This window comes from Capra hircus, chromosome 7 (assembly GCF_001704415.2).
Source record: "Capra hircus breed San Clemente chromosome 7, ASM170441v1, whole genome shotgun sequence".
Classification (NCBI taxonomy): Eukaryota; Metazoa; Chordata; class Mammalia; order Artiodactyla; family Bovidae; genus Capra; species Capra hircus.
The window spans coordinates 63,249,171-63,258,745 of NC_030814.1; the positions used below are offsets into that span (position 1 = coordinate 63,249,171).

The window sequence follows — 9,575 nt, forward strand, 5'->3', positions numbered from 1 at the left end:
ACAATGTTGTGTTAGTTTCTGCTCTACATCGAAGTGAATCAACTATACGTACACATATAGCTACAATTTTTTGGATTTCCTTCCCATTTAGGTCACTACAGAGCACTAAGTAGAGTGCCCTGTTCTATGCTGGAGGTTCTCATTAGTTATCTGTTCTACACATGGTAATGTGTATGTATATATATATATATATATATATGTATATATATCAATCCCAATCTCCCAGTTCATCCCACCCCCACTTTATCTCCTAGTATCTGTATATTTGCTCTCTGTCTGCTTATGCCTATTTCTTTAATAGTTCATTTCATCCTACATTTTAAAATTTATTTAAAATTCTCCAAGGAGGAGTCTTGGAAAGTCTTCAAAAAGCACATACTCATTCTCAAGAATGGCACCTGATGCTTCTACAAAATCTGTTACTCAGATTTTCCCCTCTGCAGAGAAAACCCCTGGGTCCCCTGGTCTGGAGGCATGTGATACAAGCCTGCTCTGGGTGTCTGGGACCAGAAGAATCACCCCACTCCCACCCCTCGCCCCACTCTGGGATACAGGGAGCTTGTGGGTTAAAGTGGCTTACCTGCCACTCATCTGGTTTTGAAAACCTGACAGGTCACCCTGTTTTTGCAGGAATTTTCCACTCCATGTTCCTAAGTGCCTCAAAATTTCTCCAGAGAGATGACACAGTTCTTTTCCTCAATAATATTGCACCCGGGGACAGGGTTAAGTTTAGGTAATACATAATATTTGAGGAGTGGTGTGAGATGAAGAGGGAACACTGAGCCAAAGGTGATGAGCGTCATGAACAGGGGGTGAGGACGGTGACCTTGGTCGCCAGGAGAACCTTCCCGCCAGGAGCACTTACACTCTCCCTCCTGTACACCGTGCGAATGCAGCTGAGGGTGCTCCCATAGCCAGAGCCGGCCTGCAGGCGAGCCTGCGGAGAGAGGCAAAGGCAAGGGCCTGAGGGCCAGGCGGAGACAAGTCACGTCCCCACCACTCCCATGATCCTGGGCTCCCAGCACGGGGCCCCAGAGAGGGGAAGGCCCTGCCCCTGTGACCCCGTCCCAGCCTGGCTGGCCTTCCGTCTTCTATCCGCACCGCCTCCCTACGCATCCCATTCGCCCCTTGCTAAATGCAGCAGGAGGCCCCTCGAGCTTCGAGAAGAGGACAGGCCAGTTTGTTGCACAAGAACAACACTGGTTTGGATACATATGGTTTTGCTGCATCTTGAATACAAGCGCTAACCTGTGGCTCCGGCCTGTCTGCTGTCCAGCACCCTGCCCTCCCAAATACTCCTGGGAGTGGCCTGCTCACTTCACTTCCCGACAGATACAGAACCCCCGTATCTGTCCCCCCAGTGATGCACTGGGCTCCTCAATGGCCTCCTGCTCCCCTGCCCATTCCTTTTTCTGTATCGACACAACAGTCAGCCTAATCTTTTCCAAACAACGATGCATGCTTGTCACTGCTGTGTCAAGCTCTGCAGAGGCCTCCCTCCAAAATCAGAAAAATCCCACCCTTAACCAGCACCACAGAGGTCCTGGGTGGTGCCTCTGTGGTGCCTCTCACCACCTCCAGGCAATTTCCTCCACACCTGCTGCGCCTGCCACATTACACATTCCTGGACCCTGGACCATCAGTTTCTTCCTGCTTCCAGAACATTCCACCTACATTTCCCTCCTGGAAGGCTCTTTACTCAGCTTCTTCAGCTCATCTTTTGGGTCTGAACTTCAGTGCTCCAATGATGTGATCTGCTTATCTGTTTTGCTGTTGTTGCTATTCCGTCGCTAAGTCATGTCTTACTCTTTGTGTCCCCGTGGACTGCAGCACGCCAGGCTCCTCACCATCTCCCAGAGTTTGCTCAAATTCATGTCCATTGAGTCAGTGATATTATCTGACCATCTCATCCTCTGCCGCCCCCTTCTCATTTTGCCTTCAATCTTTCCCAGCATCAGGGTCTTTTCCAGTGAGTTGGCTCTTCATATCAGGTGGCCAAACTACTGGAGCTTTAGCTTCAGCATCAGTTTTTCCAATGAATATTCAGGGCTGATTTCCTTTAGGATTGACTGGTTTGATCTTGCAGTCCAAGGGACTCTCAACAGTCTTCTCCAACACCACAGTCCAAAAGCATCAGTTCTTCAGCACTCAGCCTTCTTTATGGTCCAACTCTCACATCCATACATGACTACTGGAAAAACCATAGCTTTGACTATATGGATCTTTTATGGTAAAGTAATGTCTCTGCTTTTTAATACACTGTCTAGATTTGTCATAGTTTTCCTTCCAAGGAGCAAACTTTTTTTTTTTTTTTCATTTCATGGCTGCAGTCATTGTCCACAGTGATTTTGGAACCCAAGAATATAAAATCAGTCGCTGTTTCCACTTTTTCCCCTTCTATTTGCCATGAAGTGACATGACCGGATGCCATGATCTTGGTTTTTTGAATGTTCAGTTTCAAGCCAGCTTTTCACTCTCCTCTTTCACCCTCATCAAGACGCTCTTTACTTCCTCTACAGTTTCTGCCATTAGAGTGGTATTATCTGCATTTCTGAGGTTGTTGATATTTCTCCCAGCAATCTTGATTCCAGCTTGTGCTTTATCCAGCCTGGCATTTTGCATGATGTACTCTGCATAGAAGTTAAATAAGCAGGGTGACAATACACAGCCTTGACATAGTCCTTTCCCAATCCTGAGCCAGTCAGTTGTTCCATGTCCTAACCATTGCTTCTTGACCCTAATATAAGTTTCTTAAGAGACAGGTAAGGTGGTCTGTTATTCCCATCTCTTTAAGAATTTTCCACAGTTTGTGGTGATCCACATAGTCAAAGGCTTTAGCATAGTCAATAAAGCAGAAGTATATGTTTTTTTTCTGGAGCTCCCTTGCTTCCTCCATGGTCCAATGAATGTTGGCAGTTTGATTTCTGGTTCTTCTGCCTCTCTTAGGCCCAGCTTACACAGTGGAAAGTTCTTGGTTCACATAACTACTGAAGCCTAGCTTGAAGGCTTTTGAGCATAACCTTGCTAGCAAGTGAAATGAATGCAATTGTACAGGAGTTTGAAAATTCTTTGGCATTGCTCTTCTTTGGAATTGGAACAAAACTGGTCTTTTCCAGTCTTGTGGCCAGTGCTGAATTTTTCAAATTTGCTGACATATTGAGTGCAGCACTTTAACAGCATCATCTGTTAGGATATTCTGTCACCTCCATTGGCTTCGTAGGGTATTTGGGTTTCCCATGTGGAACAGGGCCATCTTGTATTTTCCTCTCATCCCTGGAGCAGAGCATGGCCCTGGCACTTGGCCCTTTGCACAGACTGACCACGGGGCTGGAGGATGAATTGGTGGCATACTCTAATGGAGGCTGACTCTGCTGCCTGGGGTATCCGTAGACAGGCAGAGGGTCTGAGTCAGGCCACAGAGAAGCCCAGGGCATATTTCACTGTGGGCCTAGACCAGAGCAAAGGTCTGTCAGCCCTGGAGAAAGGTGACACCCAGGCCAGCAGCACAGCTCAAGCCTCTAGGGTCTCCAACTGCAACAGGAGCTAGCACATAATATGCACCTACTGCATACGTGGGGAAATACTGGGCATCTTATGGAACTTATCTCACAGAATCCTACAAATGCTATGAGGTGTGGATACTATCGCCACCTCACTGATGAAAAAAGCTGATTCCCTGTATAGGTTTCTGATTGCTGCTGTAACAACATATGATAAATTTAGTGGCTTAAAACAATGCAACTTTATTTTCTTACAGTGTTCTCAATGGTCTATAGAGAGCTGAGCCCTGATTAGAGAACCCTGGTCACACTGCATCAGACGTAAACTTTAAGCATACCAGGTGTGCCAGGAGCCCGCAGTGAATCCTGACCCCAGCTCTGCTGCCCCAAGCAGCCAGCCTGGCTCTCCCGCCTGTAGGGTGGGAGTCTCTGCCCCAGGTCAGCAGCCTGGATCCTTCCAGCTTGGCTCTTTCAGAGGGGAGCCTGGGGACCTGGGACAAGTCGCTTGTCTGCATCACCACACTCCAGCACATGTGCTCTTCGGGAGAGAAAGGCTCGCTCACTGCTCTACCCTTGCTGCCAACGTGACAGTCCCCGTGACAGCCCCACTGGTGGAAGGGGCTCACAGTCCACTCTATAGATGAGGAAACTGAGGCTCAGAGAGGTTAAGGGAGAGAATACAGGAAGCGGGAACTGGACTCCAGGCTCCTCTGACTCTAGGAGTCTGGCCCAGACCTTTCTCAGAGAATAGGAACTCTAGAGTAAATGCCAGCCAGAAGGAAGGAAAATGTTCTGGAGAGAAACAAGGGCCCCAGGCCAGCCCCGGGCTGGACCCAGAGGCCAGCCATGGAAGCTGGCATCATCAGGCTGGTACTCTCAACAGAGATGTCCTCAGGTGGAACAAAGACTAGATTTTGTGTGTTGGGAAAGCTTCCCTGTAGAGGTTCAGGGGGAGGAGTGGAGAAAAGGAGGAGTGTCTTATCCTCTACAGCTGACATGTGGCACAGGGTGGCCAGGCTTGCCACGCCAGGGGCAGGAGATGAGGATAGGGCTTCCAAACAGGCTCTACCAGCCCCTGACCAGGCTGTGGGTGAGGGATGGTTACTCTATCGGGGAAACACACTGGTTGCTTGGGTAAAAAACATGGCTGTTAGATCTGCAGGGGCAGGGACAGGACTTGCTTTGTCCACCACCTCTGCCCTGCCAGCCCCACAGCACCTGCATGGAGAAAGCATCCAGGATGTGTTTGATATATGAGCAAAAGGCTGGACTTGTGTGAGGCAGGAAATACCTTCAACTATCTAGACATGTAGGCTGACCTCCCCATCAGAAGAGAGCAGGCCTGGGCTCTGACGGAGGAGGGGCCCACAGTCACATGGGGAGGAAGATGGGGAGAAAAGGGGCCACAGCGGCCCCTGGAGGAGGGCCTGAGAGGTTCCTCTTTGTGCACAATCCTGGCGGAGCATTAGATACGAATGTGAAAGTCAGGGTGAGGAGGCACTGTTAGTGGCCGCCTTCTCAGGGTATAGCTGTGGGTGCTGCTCAGCACCGGGACGGGAGGCAGGGGTTGGGGTGGAATCAGACGTCCCTTTATACGAATGTGAAAGTCAGGGTGAGGAGGCACTGTTAGTGGCCACCTTCTCGGGTATAGCTGTGGGTGCTGCTCAGCACCGGGACGGGAGGCAGGGGTGGGGGTGCAGTCAGGCATCCCTTTATACGAATGTGAAAGTCAGGGTGAGGAGGCACTGTTAGTGGCCACCTTCTCGGGGTATAGCTGTGGGTGCTGCTCAGCACCGGGACGGGAGGCAGGGGTGGGGGTGCAGTCAGATGTCCCTTTGCAGCACCTCACTTCCCAGTGCTTCAGCTTATCATGACCTGGGCTAAGCCCTTCCCCTTTCTGGGCCAGTTTCCACACCTGTAGAACAAGGGGCATGGATGATTCCAATGCCAAGGGGCCTTGCTGGCTCCATCAAGTTACCGTGGCTTCCCGTTCCCAACCTAGGTCCAGAGTCCTAAGCTGATATTCAAGGCCTACAAGGATTGACTGCCCACCTACCCTTCCTGGATTCTGATCCGTAGCTGCTTTCAGAAACCTGAGGCATCAGCAAAACTGGCCATGTTGGCCTTTCCTAAGCATGACCCCCAGGCAGTGCCCCTACTTCAGTGCCTTTGCCCATTCTGTTCTCTGTGCCTGGGGTATCTTTTCCAATCACCTGACCTTAGATGCTGGTTCAGATGCCACCTCACACTGGAAGCCTTTTCTGGTTCCTTAGTTTCACAGAGGCTTGCAGGAGAACACTCCCAATGCCCTCGCCCCCTCCCCTGAAGCTCCTGAGAATCTAGAGGCAGAAACGGAGCATTTATGAAAACAAAATCACTGCCAAGCAATGAGGGTAGAGCATTCCAGGCCGGGCCTCCTAGCTCTCCACCCCCATGGACTGGCACAGAGAGCTGGCCCTGGGCTGGCGACCTTCTGGAGGTCAGAAACAGCAGGCACACTACTGGAGGCAGACTCGCTCCAGGCCTCTTTCCAGAAGGTAATGGTGACATGGCTACCGTACCTTGACTGTATCCAGAGGGTGGCCGACGATGACGCTCGCTGCACCTGGGGATCAGGAAGACTTGCTGGTCACTCAGCCCCTGGACTTTGAGCTTGCCCCAGCTGGCTCTCAGGACAGAACAGAGCACGCAGGCACTTACATTCACTTACTCGGTCCATGCCCGGTCACCAGAAGGGACCCTCAGGCATGGGTTCACACACAGAGCAAGGCAAAGAGAGTGGAGTAAATCCTGGGCCTTGCCTCCAGGATAAGTACGCTATAGAAAGGGAGGTAAAGGTGCTGGGATAACTGGGTACCAGTGCAAAAGAATAAAGTTAGACCCTCCCTCATACCATAGAGGGGCTTCCCTGAGAGCTTAGTTGGTAAAGAATCTGCCTGCAATGCAAGAGACCCTGGTTGGATTCCTGGGTCAGGAAGATCTGCTGGAGAAGGGATAGGCTACCCACTCCAGTATTCTTGGGCTTTCCCCTGTGGCTCAGCTGGTAAAGAATCCACTTGCAATGTGGGAGACCTGGGTTCGATCTCTGGGTTGGGAAGATCCCCTGGAGAAGGGGAATGGCTACCCACTCCAGTATTCTGGCCTGGAGACTTCCATGGACTCTACAGTCCAAGGGAGTCACAAAGAGCTGGACATGACTGAGTGACTTTCACTTTCATACCATATACAAAGTTAACTCAAAAGAAACCAAAGATCTATCCGGAAGTACTAAAATTACGGAAATCATATACTAAAACCCAGAGGGAAATCTCTATGACTATAGATTTATAACAGATTCTGAAAGTAGATTAGTGGTTGCCCAGAGGGAGAGGAATGGAATGGGATTTCTCAATAAATAGGTGTGAGGGATCTTACTGGGGGATGAAATGTTCTAAAGCTAACTTACAGTAATGGTTGCACCACTTAGTAAAATTACTAATAATCACTAAGTTGTATACTTGAAATGAGTGGATTTTATGATATGTAAAATAACCGCAATAAAGTTGCTTTAAACGTAACCATATAGCATTTAGGTTATAGCATCCCAAGTGTCACAGTGGTAAAGAATCCACCTGCCAAGGCAGGAGACACAGAGATGTGGGTGCAAGCCCTGTGTCGGGAACATCCTCTGGAGGAGGGAATGGCAACCCGCTCCAGTATTCTTGCCTGGAGAATGCCATGGACAGAGGAGCCTGGCGGGCTAGAGTCCATGGGGTCACAAAGAGTCAGACACAACTGAGCAACTGAGCACACAGATAGCATTTAAACAGCACCTGATACTTATTAAGTATTCCCTGCTGGTACACTCATCTTCATTTCATGGAAGCAAAACCCTGTTGATGTAAACAAAATAAGGCCAATCTCAGAATAAAGGGTGACCCAGTACTTGCCGTGTGAGGTGCAGAGAGTCTTTGTCATCAGAGATTTTGAGACACTCTGGTAGCCTCACCCTCCAGGACATTTCTCAAATCATGTCCCAGGCAGCCCTACTGAAGCTGGTCAGACTACTGAAGGAGCAGTCAAGGAAAGTTTCTCCCTCTCAACAGCTGAAAAGTTGTCTGAAGAGGGCCTGGATGTGCCCCCTGACTGGTAAATTTAGCCCTACCCAAGGGAGCCTGTGCAACAGAACTGTCCCCAGTGCAAGAGATCACCTCTGCTTGGGAGGGTGAGAGACAGGAGCCCTACAGCTTCTGTCTCCCCTACCTGTGGGGGACAGACATGGACTCCTGCTAGGTGGGAGGGGCCACCAGAAGAGGAACCACTGATTCCAGATGCTGTTTCTGTTTTTTCCTTTCCTACAAGTCTCCTGGTCTCCACATCTAGGACACTTGATGGGGCACAAACATGATGGCCACAGCCTCTACCCGAGCATGTCAGTATTTTACTTTGTCTTTGGGGAGCAGCTGCATCCATCAACATCTCTTTTCTGATGATCCTCTTGTGAACATGCATGCTAAGTCGCTTCAGGCCTGTCTGATTCTGCGACCCCATGAACTGTAGCCCGCCAGGCTCCTCTGTCCGTGGGATTCTCCAGGCAAGGATACTGGAGTGGGTTGCCATGCCCTCCTCTGGAGGATCTTCCCAACCTGTGACTCCTGCATTGCAGGTGGATTCTTTACTGCTGAGCCGCCAGGGAGGCCCAATGATCCTCTTAGATGGAGCCAAAAGAAAGACTGTATTTTACAATAAGCAAAGTCTCTCAAATCTCCAATAGCTGAACAAAGGAGGGACAGACCGACCCTCTGCTGGACAGAGAAGAATGAAGAAGGGAGGCAGTGGATGTGACTCTTGCCCAAGCAAACACACCCAGCAGACAGCGGCTCCAGGAGCGGTAGGTAGGGATCAGCCGGCCCAACAGTGCCAGAGGAGAGGTGTGACAGTTGGCAGCAGCTGAAAACCATAAGGGTTTCCCCTGGCTGGCGGGGGGCGTCTGCTGCCGACGTTGGGTCCCCAGCCCTGCGCTCCAGCTCCCCCAACAGCCGGACGCCGGAAGAGCCAGCCTGACTGTGGTGCCGGGCTCGCATCCTGCGCGCCCGGCGGGCGGTGGTCAAGCGCCACCCTCACCTACAAGTCCCCAGGAGTGCCCAAATCCAGGCGCGCACCGGGGCGCCGAAGGGCGTGTGCGCGCCAGCATGCTCCATTGGCTGTCCACTTTGATGGGCGGCTTAGTCATTAAGGATCAGGATCCAGTTTTGCAAACCCGAACTTTGAGGCAATCGCAGGCTCCGGAAGAATCTGAGTGGGGCTCGCGGCAGCAGTCGAGAAGCCGCAAGACCAGCCGGGCAGCGGGCGGCGTGCGCCTGGGTAGCGTGTGGGCAGGACGTGGCTGGCGCGGAGCTCCCAAATCAGGCACCGCGTGGAGACCCCGCCCGTGCAGCACCCGTCGCCTCGCTCTCTTCCTGTCGGGCAGGGCTGTCCCCGTCCACACTCACATCTGGGGGTCCCTCCATCCCTCCCGCCCTGGGGTGCGCTCACCTCCGATCCAGCCCGCGACAAAGTCTTCCAGTTGGAAGTTGCCCATGGCCCCGGCCGCGGCGCCTCGCTTTCCCGTAGCTGGGTCAGTGCCCATTCAGTGTCTTCTGGACAGGGCCTGCGGGCAAGCGCGCCAGACGGGTGAAGTCAGGGACACGGATTCCCTGCAGGCAGGTCCTCCTCCACACCGGGCTGCCCCACTCCCCGCTTGGGGTGCCCGCGGGCGGCTGACATCACGCCCCCAGTGGACCTTAAAGGCACAGAGCGCGGGCCGGCGAGGGAGTATCCACCTGCAGTTATTCACGTCTCTGAGACACTGGAAATGATTTCAGGGACATTTTTCAAATGACAAGAGGTAAAGAGGAAGGCTCTGTCTGAGGTCGGAAAGTATTTGATTACAAACACCAAGGTTCACTCTGTGACTGAATTATTTAGCTGGATGGACACATCTTCTTCTCAGCTAAAACAGAGCTGGAATAATTGCAATTGAATGCCCAACTATTTGTCAATAATCTGCCTGCAACGCAGGAGTTACAGGAGAGACAGGTTTGGTCCCTGGGTTGG

At 51.5% G+C, this 9,575-nt stretch overlaps 1 protein-coding gene across 1 annotated transcript in view; it reads right to left on the minus strand.

The window, feature by feature from the left end:
* The window catches only part of SLC25A48 (solute carrier family 25 member 48), a 45,761-nt gene extending 36,561 nt beyond the window's left edge, over positions 1-9,200 (minus strand). The window contains exons 1-3 of the mRNA XM_018050349.1: positions 9,015-9,200; positions 6,062-6,105; positions 866-937 (exon numbers count right to left, since the gene is read on the minus strand). Coding sequence (XP_017905838.1) covers positions 866-937; positions 6,062-6,105; positions 9,015-9,108 — 210 coding nt within the window. The 5' untranslated portion in view covers positions 9,109-9,200. The remainder of the gene's footprint in view (positions 1-865; positions 938-6,061; positions 6,106-9,014) is intronic.